The sequence below is a fragment of the Struthio camelus genome, chromosome 2, assembly GCF_040807025.1.
Source record: "Struthio camelus isolate bStrCam1 chromosome 2, bStrCam1.hap1, whole genome shotgun sequence".
Classification (NCBI taxonomy): domain Eukaryota; kingdom Metazoa; phylum Chordata; class Aves; order Struthioniformes; family Struthionidae; genus Struthio; species Struthio camelus.
Window position 1 is genome coordinate 73,632,180 of NC_090943.1, and position 17,330 is coordinate 73,649,509.

At 37.9% G+C, this 17,330-nt stretch overlaps 1 protein-coding gene across 4 annotated transcripts in view; it reads left to right on the top strand.

Annotated features, from left to right (window-relative positions):
• GABBR2 (gamma-aminobutyric acid type B receptor subunit 2) overlaps positions 1 to 17,330 on the top strand; it is a 478,089-nt gene that overhangs the window by 212,527 nt on the left and 248,232 nt on the right. For all 4 annotated transcript variants that reach the window (XM_068936292.1, XM_068936293.1, XM_068936294.1 and 1 more), the window contains 2 exons: positions 11,205 to 11,306; positions 16,275 to 16,340. In XM_068936292.1, the coding sequence (XP_068792393.1) occupies positions 11,205 to 11,306; positions 16,275 to 16,340 (168 nt within the window). The remainder of the gene's footprint in view (positions 1 to 11,204; positions 11,307 to 16,274; positions 16,341 to 17,330) is intronic.

The following is a 17,330-nucleotide window of genomic DNA, read 5'->3' on the forward strand; positions in this document are numbered from 1 at the left end:
TTTAACAAAATGACATGGAATTTAAAATTCAGAAATAGTCAAAAGTTATTTTTAAGGGTGTCACGGGAGGCCCAGGAGGGGCGGCTGAGCCAGCCACAGAGCATCCTCACGCTCTGGTCCCCGCAGCGCTCCACACTACAAGCAAGGTTCGGGTGGCAGTATAGGTGTCCCTGTCCCTTATGAATGGGCTCACAATTAACAGCCAGAAACAAATAACAAAGTTTAATATGTATCACTAGTAAGAATGACAATTAAAAACTAGTAATAACAACAACAGTAGCAATAAACCATTAATCCATCAGTGACCGTACACTGAACTCCCCACACAACACAGAACAGGAACAGTTACAGTATTTACAAACACAGACATGAGCTCAAACCGGTAAGGGGAAAGGTAGCTGGTGGTTACACCGGAAGGCACGGCGGGAGGGAGGAAGAGGAGGAAGGGACAAGCAGGCCACGCCCGGGGGGCTGCTGCCGCCTCAAGGCCAGGGTTCCTCAGCAGGCCGCAGTGGGCCGCCGCCACGCGCGCTCTACAAGTGAGCAGGCGGCAGCCGAGCCGGTGTGCCGCTTCGGTTACTGCTCCCCTCCCCGAGGGGAGGACTCACGTGTCCGCCCGTGTTAGGAGCGGTGGGGGGATCCCCAGCTGCCTGACCCGGCCTCCCAGAGCAGGGGCCGCGGCGACGCTGGCTGCCCGCAGCCTGCCGGGGCAGAGAGCTTCCCTCGGTGGGGGAGCCTTGAAAAAGGCTGCCTGGCGTCTTGGGGCCTCGGAAGAGGCCGCCGGGGTTTCTTGTTCCTCAGCCGCTTCAGTGAATTCCGCTCTCGGCGGTCCTTCACCACCGGTGCTGCTTCAGTGAATTCAGCTCGCTCTTTTTCTCCGTCGCCAACACCGCTCCTGGGCTCGCGTGTGCCCTTTTTAGCCCTATCGCGCTTCAGGACCGCAGGCAAGTGATTGGTCAGATTTGCCCAGACCCCGGCTCTTCGTGGTCTTGTTTTGATCCCTAATTATGCTGCGGACCTGTCTGCAGGCTACCGTGCGGACTCGCCTTCCTTCTGGAATGTTCTGCGTGATTGACAGGTGCGGGCTGCTGGGGCACACGTCAGCCCTCCACTAGTGATCCTAGATTGTGGCGGTGGGAGATTTCTGCAGGCTAACCAGGGTCACAAACAGGACGGGGTGATTGGCACCTTATACCCATTGTTCAGTAAAACCCATTTTCCTAATCTTTCCCCTAAACCATGACAAAGAGAATGGTTCAATTCAGGTCTAGTCAAATACATAGCCCTTAATGATGTCATGTATATTTTCTCCTTCCTATTTTCAGAGAGACAAAATAAAGCATTACAAATGCTTATGAAGGTACAGAGCATTTTTTTTCATGCTGGATTGTTGTTAGTTCTTGTGCGGATACAGAAGAAAGATGTCTGATTCCAGGTATTCTATAAATTCAAAGCACAGTACATAATGTTAAAATGAAAGGAGCAGTGACAGTAAAAAATATTAGCATACATGGTCAAGGAGATGATAGTCCATTATAAAGAGACACAATTTTCACCACCTGAAATTGCCAACAGTTGCCCAAGCAAGGACACAGAATTAATCTGTCTGCCTAGTTTGTGGCGTAAAACACATGAAGTAATTCTGAGACTATCTGACTGATTTTCATACAGAATTATGGACTTTATCTCAGACAGTCCTGAGAACTGTTTTTTTTGGGGGGGGAGAGGGGCTAGCATTTTCTGTGTAGTACATTTTTTGTTAAACTAGGAAAGAAAAATTCCTTTAAAATCATGGATAAAATGGGCTTTACTTTATTAAACTAAAATGGCTTGTATTAATGTGAAACTGGAGGATTCCTGTGTGGAAAAAGAGAATATGAAGCCAATGGAATAAAAAGATGCCACCATGACCTTTAACTACATTGTAGTGAGAAAGAGTGCCAGCACAGTAAGGCTGTCTAAGACAATATGCAACAGTTCGCCATAACGGCCATTCAGAATCCCTTTCAGAATAATACAAAATGATGCGCAGAATTTATTTGTGAAGGACTTTATATAAGATATACCAGGATTTACTGAGATTTAAAGAGCTTGAGGAAAAGATATTAGAAGGAAGAAATTTCAGAGCATCAGAAGTCTGCCAAAGAAGACTAGAAAGAACTAGAACAATTAAAGGCAGTAAAGTGTTCAAAAGGCTATGTACAAGAGCCAGGGGAAATTTTCTTTTCTAAAAGGACTTTTCACAGGTAACTGGAGTCTAGCTTCAGCTGACAATTGAAATCTCTGTGGAGGAAGTTTATGAACCAAACTGAGAAGCTCAAGTGCAGTAAATTAGCACCACCATATGGCATCCATCTGAGGATTCTAAAGTAAATAAAGTGTGAAATAGCTGTCACATGCCATTGAGGGGAATGCTTTTGCAAGGTTTTCCTGAATAGTCAAAATTTGTTAATATAGCATCTGTACTCTGGGCTTGGAGAAAAAAGGGATAATCCTGAAACTCTGAAATATTGTTTAATCATCTAGTAGTCCTAGAAAATATGATGAAAATGCTCTGATAGAGCCTCTACTTTTATCTTACTTTACCTTAAGTTGAAAAATCAATGTAATCAGAAGTTAGCATAGCATGTATTAACTGGATTAATGTAACTAGCTAATTTAATAGGTTAGTTGAGCTATTAACTGGCTAACTCATCTAAATACCTTATTTCCAAAACGAATATGATTAGGGTTGCTGCACATTTCTAACTTGTTGGATTTTTTTTAACAGAAGTGATTACCTTCCAAAGCCTGCAGCAGAGGCCAGAGTCATATCTCTCATGATAAATTTGTGAGAACTGGCAATGTAATAGTGCCATTATCAGTTTTCAGAAAAAAGGGCGGGGGGAGAGAGAGAGATTAGAAGCAAAAAAAAAAAAAGTTTAGTCTGCAACTTGCTTCTCCACAGATGACAAGAGGTAGCAACCACTGTAGCTCACCTTATGCTACAGAGTTCCAACATCTAAACATCCATTATTTTTTTATGTTGCAGACTTCTAAGAACTTTCCCCCTGACTCCTATAAGCAACCTTGAACTTAAACTTGCCACTACATGTAAAGGACAGGGAATAACTTCTTGGGCTTCCCTGAAAAGTGTAAATATGATTTTGTCTCAAGTGCATGGCATGTTTTGAAAAAGACTTCAGTAGCTGAGAGCTGATATCATATTCCTGGGAGTCTTTTATTAGTCTTCAATTTGTCAGCTTTACTTTTCATTTTTTCCATTTTCCTGAGGCTATAAGCTGCATTATCATGCTAATTGAATGTTAGATATTATTAATTTTTTGTACATGATCTCGTTCCACTTTATGTGCCTTTCTGACATTTTCTAAGACTGCCTATTGTCTTTTTTTTTTTTTTGGAAATGGAACAGTAGCATCAAGATATTTGTCCAGGAAGCATTCATTCATTGGTAGATAGACTTAAACGAGGTTGCTCATGATGATGAATATTTAGTCAGAGTTCTCTCAGCCACTGCTTTCCTTATCTGGTAGCAGCAGCAACAGAAGGTGGGAGAATAGCCAGCATACCATACAGCTCCTGCATGACTGCTGCTCTGGGGATAGCTTTCAGGGAAATTAGTGCTAGAGTACTCTTACTTTAACAGCCTGTAAGACCGGCAACAGACAATAGTGACAACTTCTGGCAGAGCTTTGACTTGACTCTTGTTAAGATCTCTTTCTCAAGGAGGTGGTTTAACCTCATTATTGAACAAGTCAGCAAACTCTTGATTTTGATCCACAGGTGAGATGGAGGAAAAATTTTGTTGAAGATACACTCCTAATTGATTTCAAACCTTAATCAGTATTATTGGGTGCATTGAGTGGCTAGGCCACTCTCAGTCGTCTTTGAAAGGTCATGGCAATCAGGAGAGGTGCCTGAGGACTAGAAGAAAGCCAGTGTCACTCCAGTCTTCAAAAAGGGCAGGCAGGAGGACCCAGGGAACTGCAGGCCTGTCAGCCTCCCCTCCATCCCTGGAAAGGTGATGGAACAGCTTATCTTGGATGTCATCTCTAAGCATGTGGAGGAAAAGAATGTGATCAGGAGTAGACAGCATGGATTCACCAAAGGGAAATAGCCCTGTTGAACATACCGCGTGGGTCCTTAATGTGTTTGTTAAACTGAACTTGTTCAGACCTTGTCACTGTGCACATCCCTGTTCCTTTTTTCGTAGCTAATTTTTTATTTCACTGTAGTACGCTGCCAGCTTCAAATACCTTGTACCAAGTGAACACCTCTTGATGAGGTGGATTGCTTTTGTCTTTCAGTTGCAGAGAAATCAACCTGCAGTTTGTTTATCTGTTAACTTAAAAAAAAAATCTAAAAAATGTCCCCCCTAACACAACAACCCTACATTTCTAGTAATTCTTTTTGCCCACAGCTATCAGGAGTAACATAGCAGTAACGTGATTACTGTTAGAGTCTGTGACCAAAAGACATGAAAAGGAAAATTTTCTGCTTTGGGGGAATTTGGGGAGAAATTAGAAGATTTTATTCCTGACTTTATAAAGGCTTAAGTTTAGGTACGATCTACATGGTAAGCACGCACATTTAGGCTTTCTGGGAAGTCATATTTACCATTTTGGCATTCCAGGGAGAAAGCAGGAAGAAAAAGCATTTTTTCTAAACTGGGAGACATAATTATATTTAAAAAATGTAAAACAATGCAATATCCTACTTTTGTGTTCTTTTTTTAATATATATTTTATTCTGAAACACTCGGGCGTTTCTCGTAGGTAAGACATATTGATTGTATTTGTTCCCAGGTTAAAGCCATGTACTGGAGCCCTACTAGTGAAAAACAACAACAAACAAAAATCAAATTTTCCTTGAAAGCACATACTGATAGTTTTACAGAGTAAAAGCCCAATTTTCCAGTGTCCCTTCCTCTCACCCTTAAAACCAGACATACAATATGTGATTTTTTTTTACATATTTGTTTTCTCTTAAAAAAAAAAAAAAGAGGGGGGAGGGGGACTGTGCCTCATCTCCACTGTTGCTCATCCTTTAAGCAAAAAGTTTATTTTTTATTTTTTGTTTTTCCTGTAAATAAGCTTCTGTCTCTAAGATAATATTTTACTGTTTCCTATTTGCTGTGTCCATGCTTTTTCTTTTATGTTGGCTCTCTGCTCCAAATAACCTTCTACCCTGTATTTAATTTTTGCAATAACAAATGATGTGTGTATCTGTGAAAGCATACCTGAATTTTCTCCTATATGTAAGGGCAATGACAAGTATTAGTATTTAGTGTTACACAGTATCTTTTTTCTAGATACAGTAATTTTTGAAAATAAGTTTCACTTAGTTCTCCTAAGCCTCTAAATGTGGGTAACATATTTGTTTCATTGGACTGAAAATAGAGATAATTATGTGTAGTTTTAATGTAACCTATGTATTGAGATCTCTGTCTTTACTAATCCCAGAAACTGCAATCCATTCTATATAATTACTCATGATGTATGTTTTGTCCATATAATGAAGAAATTTGTGTTTTTTTTCCTTTTCATTCATGTGCTTATTCTGTACATGTATGTTTATATTTTTGTGCTGAAACTCTAACCTAACAAAAATTGTAAGTATACAATATAAATGTCTGCAGCAGGAAATCTTAGTAAAATATCTGATTGTATAATCTATTTGCTCTGATCTGTTCTCATTCATTATAGGTCTCTTATGATCCACATCTGGTAGGATTAGGCTGCCCTGAACAACAAAGGATTTAGGTTGCAGTACTTACATTCAGCTTAGTTCACCAAAAGTCTCTGGAGAGATCTATTAAAAGTAAAATGGTATGATTAATCTACAATTTATTAAATTTATTTTGTAACTGGCAGAGTTAGGATTAAGTATGCTGAGTAAACTATACCTGTTAAAGTATAGTCTAAAACTTAGTTTGTGCCATCGATCAGTGGAGAATCTTGAATCCAGGTCATTATCATTAGATTCATCAGGACTATCTCCATTTTTTTTCTATTTTCCTGTGGAAAAAAGAGATAAAATTGGCTTGAAAGAAATGAAGTATTGCAGTAAAAGGGATGCTAATATTCCCTGTTAGTGAATAGTCACTCAGATGTGTCCCATTAGAGTGGACCTGCCTGGCAGTCACTAGAGTGTGCCTGACCTTGGTTACCCTCCCCAGAATGGATCCTGATCTGCAGACTGACTTCCCGGGTTGACTTGGACCTGCTTTGTCACCACGAACTTGCCTGATGATGTGGACTCTTGGTTGACCCTGGGTACTGTCTCTGGGCCTGCCCTGCTTGGTACTGTCGGAGGAGGCTGTGGCCGGTGAGGCCCCTGCCCTGCTGGATATGTTATTGCACTTGGCTCCTTGTCCCTTTGGAAGCAGCTGGCCCTTACTGCTCCCTGACATTCAGTTCCTTTCCTTAAACAAAAAATCATCCTTCCTTCTACAAACCACAAGTGTTGTAAGTGGATCTCATCCAGACCCACTTTTTCACAGCCCATTTAGTCACTCTATCTCTCCCAATTTGCTAGAGCAAAAAGCAGATTCATTTCTTCCTTGTCAGTGCAAGTTCTTGAATCCTCAAAACCCCTCCATTTCTTCCTTCACAAGCACAAGGTCAGGGACTTTGTTGTTTGCTCTCAAACATCATCGAATTTCTTCTTCAACAGCTATGAGGTAGGCAAGTATTGCTACCACCCACTTCACAGAGAAAAGATACAGCCAGAATTGGTGGCAAATGTTAAAGTCTTGTTTAGGTTTTGTGAGCTGTATCACAGAGCAGCTCATACTGAACAAGTGATCAATGCCAGTTCTTTTGGGTCTCATCCATTGTCTCAAGCACAAGGGCCATCCTCTTCAAACTGTGTTCCTTATACATTATATAAAATGTTTATCTTTTCAAGGTAGTTTACTGGGTAAGCATATTTGTCCCCTAGTGCTTTGTGAAGCTGACCATACATGCAGGAATAGATATTTTAAACAGGTAGTATAGAGAAAAACCAATTACATCCAGCTTTGTATACAGAGCAGTGCACAAGGGCTCTTTCTGCTATGTCTGAAGAATTAGGCTTTGTCTTGGCTCTGTCAGCAGTGATTTGTGAAACCTTCTATGCTTATTGATGGTCAGGCCTAGTAATCCTCTTCTGGGGAAAAGAGATTGTTGTTGACTTTAAAGAGTGTGCAGAACTGTTTGTAAACAAGCATATAACTATGACCTTCATTAAATTGTTAATGAGGCAATAAAATCACATAGAACTGTAATACTTTTGTATTATAAGTCATGGAAAGATTTGCTTAGAAACTTCAGGTCCCCACCAGAGGTTAAAGCAGTTTTGTTACCACTTTCTACAGCAGTTCATTCCAGTTGAAATTTGTCTATACTGCAAAATACAGAAGTAGAAATAGTTTATTTACAACTAACTTTCTTTACTCAGGGTTGGTGAAATGAAATAATTACTGCTGACTTTTATAATTACTTGTACTGCTGGAGATGTGTTTTCCAGGACTACAAGCATCTGCTGAAAAAAAAAAAGCATTTTGTATTGAGTTTTACAAACTTAATCCAACGTTGCAATATTTACTACAAGAATTGGCAACTCTAGAACTGGAGGTGAGGCTTAGGATTCTGATATCAGACCCAAATCCAAACCAGAAGATTCTGTAGTTAAATTTCTTTGAATGAAGTAGAGAATTTCTGTAGGAAGATCTAAGTTCCAATGCAAGTTCCAGTAGTGTGAGTGCCAAGAGTTATTTAGATTATTTAGAAAATATTTAGAAAGAAAAGAATGTGAGAACAATGGCAGAAAACTATAGAGATAGGAAACAAAGGCTTGAAAATATAGCAAAAATACTCTCAGGCATTAGGTTAGATTTGTCAGACTAAGGGTCATAACATTGAAAGGGAGGGGCAGGGAAACAGGTGGTAAGGCTTCTAGAAAAAAAATACCCACTCTATAAACAGTTATAAAGCTACTCATATCTAGCTGAGATAATGGAAAGAGACATGAACAATGAAAATAAACATCTTTCTTTTGGCAAAATCTCACAACAGATGCATCTAAACAGCCAATGCACTAAACAGCCAATATCTGATTGTGACAGGGAGGACCATCAGTTTCCATCTTCCCGAATACCTGATCTAATAACACGTGTCTTTTGGGAGATGAATCAATAGTTCAATAGGAGGTCTAAGAACGCTCAAAGCCTCCATGTTGGACTTGTAGTAGATGGAGCAGAAGTTAAAAGTTTTCTCAGTGGCTTAATTCAAATTACTGTTTTCCAGTAAAAATCCCTCCATTGTTCTTAAGAAACTCCATTTCAGTGAAAGGTAAAGCAATTCCTCAATTGCAAAATTTAGGAAAAATTTCTAAAAGGAAGAAAGCACAGTGAGTCAGTAGACGGTCTGAAATTTTCTAATCAAGTATCAGCTTTGTGCTCTCTACTGAAGCCTGTGTAGGCTAGCCTATTTTAACAATAGTTTGTGTCTAATTTTAAACTTTTCTTCCATGTTAACAATGGTCTAGTTTGACAAAATAGTATTTGGGGAATCAGTTTTCTGTACAACACAGCTGAGTAGCTTTGGTGTCTGAGGTTACAGGACCTACTAGAAACTGTTTCTGCAGAAAAAATCAAGAAAACAGCAATAAAGCAAACCTGCAAGAAATAATTTCTTTTTTTGTTCTACAGAAGAAGTTTTGCTCTACAGTATAGGGCAGAAGCATATAAGAAGTGACATGCCTTTGAAAAGAGAAGTTCTATTAGCTAAGAAAAATTTACCTTTTTTCTAAGCACTGTATGGCAGTTTTAGCAAACTTTTATATGAGGCAGGAGGATTTTAGACATTAGCTAAATGATGATCAAGAGTGGTCTATTTTCTCTTGGTATCACTGATGATCTATTTCAGAAAAGCAATTTTTCTTTGTATTAGGAAAGACCTGTATTGTAAGAGATAATGGTTGATGGCATTGCTGGAGCTAAAAGATCAATCATTCATTTTACCAGTATACCAGGAGAGAAACAACTCATTATTGATCGTCTGTTGTCCGTGAATACACTTTGACAGAATGTGCTTAAAAACTAAAGATAGAGCTTCAAGAAAGGATGAAGGATATAATGCAAATTTTGGTGCATACATTCTGACTGTTACTGCTATAAAATAGAATAATTTTTAATAATAATTTTACTTATGTGTCTTGTAAGAGACTCAGTTATAATCTGACAGCTTGGCCTAGCAATTTGTAAGTACTACTAGAAAGGGATAAAATGAAGCAGAGGCCTTGAAAGAAGGAAGTTAGCATAGCAATAATCCTCAGGAAATACTTCATTGGTTAACCAAGAAACTTGGCAAAAATAGCCTAAAGTGAATGGCAAAAAGGTGGAATTATATCTGAAGACCAAGTAATGCAATTATTGCATTGCAGGAATCAGATTATACCTTTATGTCATGAAAAAACTTGCTAGTACAAGAAGTGCAAAGATATTAGCTTTAATGTTCTCTTCCCACCGCCTTTTCTTTTACCAAACACTGTGTTCCATCTGATAGTTAGATTGTTAAGCAGCATGCCTATCTCTCTCTCTCTCTCTCTCTCTATATATATATATATTAGTTATTTAGTATTTTCTCAAAATATAAAAACTTGAGATACATAGAACAGAACCAGTAACATAGCAAAGATCTGGAGCATACTCTCAAAGAGATATATTAAAGAAGGATTGAAAAATTATTGAAAAGAGGAGTTTGTCTTGAAAATAAAGCTGCCAGTAGACATCAGAAGTCTTTCACCTTGATATTTGATGTCTTATTGCATGCTTTTGCTCTTTACTGTATTCTTAGGCCTGAGCCTGATAGACTTCCAGAAAAAGTAATTTGGCAATAGCTAGGTTTTCTTTTTGGATGGCCGTCATCTCTTTTCATAAAATAAACTTCATGATAAATTTATGAAGAAGTTTCTACTGCTGAAGGACTGATACGCTTCCTGTTCTTTACTGTATTTGCTGGCATCTCCCTGTATATCCAGTATTTTTAGATTGTTTAGAATAGGCTGTGCTTCTCTCTCAAAGGAGGTCAAAAAAAAGGAGAGTCAGGAGGGAGATTTATAAAATGTAGCGCCAAAGACCATGTACAGGAACATTGGAAATTATTTGAATATGATTTTCAGACTTCTAAATGTTCATGTCTAAGACATAGGCATTTTCTATGTATTGTATTTTCCATGCTTGCCTTTAAGATACCTGATTTTTAATTCTCTTAATTATAAATTGCTCCTCCTGTTTCTAATATTGTTAGAAACAAATGAAAAGACAATCAGCACAATGAATGTGATCATAATTTTATAAAATTAAAATCAGAGTGTATCTCTCTTCACTTCAGTCTATAACCGTGTTACCTCCAGCTAAAATTATATTTGATCATGCATTAGGAATAGTAATGTGAAACTATTTTTGCAGTCATTTGGCTAGAGGAAAATCAGCAGAGTTTAAGACAGAAAACCTTGAAGTAGTTATATGGAAAAGAATCCTAAATATGTAAACCAGATTGTTTTGTGTTATCTGGCTTCTTTGTACTATTAGGCAGCTCAGAAAGGACAGAGTCTGCCCATTATAAAAACAGCTGAGAAAGCTTATTGATATATGGCAGCTTGTGTCGACCTCTAAGCAAACCGTGATAGGATGCGTGCTGTAGGAAAGGAGGAGGGCAGAAAGGAGGTCATTCAGCTTTACCAGTTCGTAACTGACTTTAACTAAGCTCTGCTGATTCATGCTAGAACCGACAGATGGTGATTTTAAACCAGCCCTCAGAACTGAAAATCTGTAAGGGTTTCCATGATGGGTTTTCTCCCTTTATACAGTCTCAAACATAGCTTTGTTTACAAGAAAGCTTCTGGTATGGTATGCTAACAGCAGTCAAAAATTACAAGAATTGTCAAACCACATGATGCAATGTAGGAGCCTGCTGTGAACTTCTCGTTGCAGGTAATAAGGCTCTTTACATGGTAGACTGGCTGACTGTAGATGATGACAGTAAAAGAATAGTGCCTTGATCAGATTCTAGATAAAATGAGAGAAAGAAAAAAAAAAAGTGGGTGCATATATCATCATTGAGATCATTGCTTGTTGTTACAATGCTAAAGCTAGTCCATCTGCTTCTTCTTCATTGAGTCTCAATTCACTAGTGTGCCTTTTTCTCAACTTCTGACAGGTGAGGAATGATTTGACTGGCGTCCTATATGGTGAAGATATTGAAATTTCTGATACTGAGAGTTTCTCCAATGATCCTTGCACAAGTGTAAAGAAGCTTAAGGTATGTACTGCTGTTTGAGCAAGAAAGAGAACATGGTGGCTATGTCATAACTTTTGATTTGTTATTTTTTTCTCTGAAAAGGTAATAAAATAAGATTTTCTAAGAATTACATATTACTATATACCACTGCATAGCAAGTTTAACAAATGACATTTTGAGGTCCTAGTCCTGCTTAAGTTAATGAAGTCACTGTCCATGCATTTGTCAAATATTGTTAACATTCCTGACTAGGATAAAAATGTAAAGCAAGTTGTCTCTGACTTAATATTGGTACCAAAAGGACCCATCCTGGTGATACACATATGAAAACTCCTGACGTTTGGACCCAAAGCCCTTTTTAGGTAAATTATCATGTAGTGAAAGCAACAAGCATCTTTCCATTAGCTTCATTACATTTTAGATTTAATTCTTCTCTTATAAGCTACATTATTTCATAGAAATACTATGAGAAAATGAAAGATAAATTTGATATTGGAGTAACTTAATATTATTCTCTCATGGCAATGATTTATTAGGCTTCTGGCACCTGTTTGGAGAATGGTAATCTTTTTTCATATAATATAAGGCTATGTAGTTTGTTTGCATTCTAATGTGAAATACAACAAAAAATTTTAGAATTGCCCCGAAAAGAATTCTGTCAAAAGGTCTTCAATAAAAGAAATTTCTAATAAAATCTAAGGAAAGTAGTGGATACAATATGGCAATGTTTCGGGAAGAAACATCAGCATTTAGGGTACTGATCTGTGACAGAAGTCATCATTGTAAGGAGCAGAGTCCTACGGCATAGCCAGATGGTCAGGACAGTGAGATACAGTATTAGGTTTTTCTCTCCTGTTGTCTTTTGATAACACCTACATGACTGCAGGGAATCTGTTAGCTTTCTGCCCGAAGTACATATCTGAGAGGAGCCGATAGTAAACATTATCAGTGGGGAAAACCTTGGCTGTGGAGCATGGTTCTGGCCATTTTAGGTCACAGTTTACAGGGGGTTCCCTGATTTAGACATTTGCTAACTGTAGCTGTGAGAATCCCTTTGGCAATTTGTTGCCTCCCTGGCATTCCCAAAGCTGGTTTGTTGTACCACAGTGAGGACTCAGAGTGTATGCTTCCCTATTATGCTTTTGATTAAGTGGATATGGATACAGTGTTGCTAGGTGTCTCAAACAGCATGAGTCTGCTGAAAGCAATTGGTCTGCTTTCTTGTATCTTACTGAGGTTTTCTCCGAGGACTGCGCTTGTAGAAACCACTCACGGTTTGGGGAACTTCAGCTGACTCCTTTCTTCTAGCATGAGCCTAGAATGATGTTGAAATCTAAGACTCAAAAGTACGCAGAGTGGGAGACAAGTGCAATATGCTAAGGCTCATGTCGAAGAACTGGTAATTAGCTGTCATGCGTTTCTTCAAACAGCCACTGTTTAGTCTGAACAAGTTCAGCAACATTACACTTCCCAAAAGCTGGAAGTCTTAAGTGAACAAATTTAGCAGAATTACAAACATAAACTTCAGCTATATGATAGGTTATATCAGAAGCAACAGCTTGTTTTCTTGAATCAAGCTCTATGAGGAAAATATCTCATGCAGAATTCAGTCAGCCAGCTTGTTCAATGTTGAATGGCTTGCTTTATAAGTTCCTTTTGGAATCATCAGGTGAGTAGCCACTTGCAAAAGCATAACCATCATGCCTCAGTTAAATCAATTCCATCAATGGTATATCTGTGATTGACTGACTCTTAGTTTCTACTCTGGATGTCCAAAGTACCCGGGAATAAGTCTCATCCCATACATATGTATTATAGCTATGCAAAAAGCAGAACCGTCTTCCCAGAATACTACTAAGAAAAATGCCAATAAAAATACTCATATCCCAAAAGGAATGGCAAATAAATTCCCTTAAATACATGATGCTGGATGCAGCAAAATCCTGCTTCTATACTAAACATATTATTTGTAAGAAGAATGTAGACCTCATTGTCCTTTGGAGCTGAAGGTTACTCTAGTTGTACTGAATAGTTATCTCTGCAGAAACACAGGAAAGAGCAGTCCAGCCACTAGCCAAATCAAATTTCTCAGGACAAGATTATAAATAGAGTGGAGAAATTTCATGTCGTAATATAAAGTTTTGCAGATAAACTTAAAATTGTGCTTTTTTGAAAGATAGTGGTACCTCCTATCCATTTCAAGGGAGAACTTCGTCTCTTTTTTTCCTTAGTTTTTAGAGCAAACAAACAGCTTTAACGGTGTATGGAGTTTACCCGTTTAGAAACCTTGAAACTTCAGAGTGAACAAAAACTGTCCGGAGGTGCAAAAACTGTCTGGTACTGACTGTCAGATATCTATCTATGGTAGAGAATCTGACAGAGTATCCAAGATGTTCAATTTAGACATTTCTTAAAGAGTCTTGCTAAGGCATTGACTTTTTCTAGCAGATGAAATATTGCAGCAATCCTTCTCTGGAAAGCTGTGTAATACAACATTTTGCTGTTATTCATTAGAAATAAGACAGATTAAAATCTGATCACAGAAGGGAAGCTCTACAGGCCAAAAAAAACCCCCAAACAAACAAAAATACCCTGCCTATTCCGAGCATGTTGTGCAGAGCTCAACAACTCTGATGGGGATAAAGAGTGCTTTGTATCTTGGGCAGATGTCAGAAATGGCAGTGTAAGAGACAAGTTGTTCTTCACCTCTTTTAGTGGAGCATCTTAGATGTATTGACACTCACTGTCCAGCTGCAGATAGTACTAAAGATGCTTTAGATTTAGTGGGTGAATAATATCCTTACTTGTAAGAAGGAAGGGAGAAGAGAGCCATTCACATTTGAGGCTGTGCAGTTACCTTCATTTATAAAACATGTTGTTATGGACATGTCCCCCACAGTTGTGGATAAATGGTATGTGACTGTTCTCCATTTTCTAGTTCAAAGAATGGGAACATATGTATTGCTCACTGAGGGACAAAGCTTAAATGCAGGTATTGCTACTGTAATTATTGAGAAGAGTCACTATGATAGCTCATCATCTTGCAAATGGTCTAAACTTTGGTCTTTTTGTATCACTATAGTGTTGGCAGTTGCCTTCCCCTTGGGTTATTTTTAATATTCCCATAGAGCACCTGCATAGTTCCTTGAAATAGAAACTTTCCTATCAAACATGCTTTAACTCCATCCTAGCAATTTATAATTCTATAAGAAAAAAAAAAAAGGTTACTTCTTTGAAGCCTACAAGAGAGTTGCGCTGTGTTAATTTGCATCAATCCTATGAAGGCTGACCTAAAATAAAAGTGTATCCATACCAGCAAATTATACTTGTTGATAGTCAATTAACAGTGTGACAAAATTTTGTAGGGAGTGGGGATGGGGGGACATTATATACCAATTAGTGTATGATTTCTCTATTTGCTTGAGACTGTAATGTGGAAATATACCCTGACACACAAGCATTAAATGGAGACCAGTTCTGAATAATTTCAGTGTAGACTTCATTGTCCATCCAGATAGAATCTCTGTAAGGGATTTGAGCTATGTCCAGCTCTGTCTCTGATACAATACAGAGTCCGCAGACCAAGCCTGGCATGAGATAAATTGGCTTATTTACCACTCTGAATGCAATTTTTCGGGAATAAATTTGGGAAAAACGTGAAGGGGAGATGCAGAAAACAGAGCTGGGGAGCAAGAGGCCTGATGAGGAGTATATCAGCACAGAGGAAAAATGTTATGCATGGAAGATGAAGAGATATTGTACACAATTTCTATAATGAGTTCCTTTATACATATGTATTATAATATACAATTCCTTAATTACATAATTGCATACAAAATTTTCCACTCTTCTAAAACTGCAAGCCATAAAATCCCAGGCACTATGTCTCACAGCTTCATATTGATAATCTGTGTGGTTTATAAAGGGGAGGAATATTTTATGATTTCCCATATTTGAGAGACTGACTAAAGCTATAGATTGTTCTTCGTGATGCAATTTTATGAAGCTGGGAAAAGAAAAAGACGGACGCAGTCTGTCAGATATTCACTGGCAACTTGACCTTGTTATCCCATACTCTCCAGTTAACCCAGCAACATCTCTGCCTCATTCTGAATCTTCATCCCAATCCCAAGTACCTTGTTTACCCAATGTTATATTATGTGTATGCCCAAAGCTAATATGCTTCTCTGATCTCTTATCCCATTAGTGTACTTTTGTCTAGACTGTTCTGCCAGTCTCTTCTGGGCCAACTTTCTGGGATTGCAGTTGTCCTGCCAGTTCCAGTAACTATTTGTCAAATTTCCTATTTGCCATATTCTTGAAAAATGCTAATTTTCTTCCCAGGGTCCTTATTTCAATCCTGGTCTCAATCCCACTTCCACAGGTGTTTCCTCCACCTTTGCTAATCAATTGGTTATAGAGCCTGTAGAGAACAAGTAGCCTGTAGTAAAAGCTTTAGAAATCACCAAAGCAGGCCTATATATGAATATATTTTATCTCATTTACAGATCTCCAACCCTCTTTGCTTTACATCATTAGTTACTTTTACATCATTAGTTCCAACAGTGGAAAAATATATATTTCAGCTGTTTTAACATGCAAAATTAATATTAAAAAGAACAAATCTTATAAGACAAACATTTGATATTTTAGTATTTTTGAATAGTCATATTTGGCAATATGAATATTACAATTTTATTCTTATTAGTGCTATTCCTTAATCATTTTCTTCAAGCACTTCAGCTATTCTCTCTTGTAGTGTTTCAAGATCTTGAACTTGTAAAATAAGACAGTTCTGAGTGAATTCTGCTATCTGCAACTGTAATGTTCAGAGTTGTAACTATCTGCATGATTTCACTGTACAGCTCAGAATATAATGCTCTCTTCAGTCTCTATAAGTATGGATTCCTCGGGTTAGAAATACTTTGAAGTAGTTTCTGGAAAGGCTGTGACTGTATTTAAGTTCCGTGCATCCTATTTTATCTACAGGGTAATGATGTTCGGATAATCCTTGGCCAGTTTGATGAAGAAATGGCAGTGAAAGTTTTCTGCTGTGTAAGTAAATATCAGAATAAAGAATGCATTGAATTTGAATAAAACATATATTTGAATAGAAACATTTTTTTCATGTGGTTCAGCTTGGTCAAGATTTATTGGCTCAAGAGAAGCAGTTACATATGCTTAACTCCCTTCCTGTTTCAATAAAATACTTCTGCACTTGACTTCAATGGAATTTTGGCATGGGCTTACTGGTTAGCCTCTCCTCATTGTTTTCCTGTTATAGGATTAAATGCCAAACAGAGCTTGAGTAATTGTCTTCATGTCAAATCCTAAGGAGACACTTGCATATGCAGTAACAGATGCAGAGAACTGTAAGATTTGAATCTTGTCCAAGAGCTGTATTATGGTGGTAATGTCTGCATGCATGTGTTCTTGCATTTTGCTTTGTCACAATAAGAAATTCAAACAGTAGCCATACATGCTAACTGAACAAGCAACCCTAATAATTTATGTTACCCAAAATGTTGCTAACTGTATAGTCGTCATTCACTTCTGACTGCTGTGCTCATCTGACATGTTCTTAATGAATGTAAATATTATTAAAAAAAAAAAGATGAATTAAAAGAACTGTAGTAGGACCAGCATATATAATTTTCTCATATCTTCAACATTTGTGTGTGTGGATGTGCTGCAAACTTGTGTAGTCTGATTGTCATTGAAAGTAGGAGTAGCAAGTTATGGATCTTTACTTGTATCTGCTCAAAAAATAATCCCAAACAAGCAGATTTTAATGGCCTAAATTTCTTATTGGCATTAAATCATTAGTCTAAATAACTAAACTAATCTTCTGTGACCTAAGATCACAAAAATATAACGGAAAAGCAAAAATGATAGCATCTAACTTTCAGAGGGGCAGTCTTTTAGTATTCACTAAGGCAAAGCTATCTATCTAAGCACAGAAAGAAAGGCAAAAGTTCAAACTGTAAGTTCAAACTACATGTGCCTTGGAAAGGAGATACTGTAGTGTATATTTGGAAGGAACAA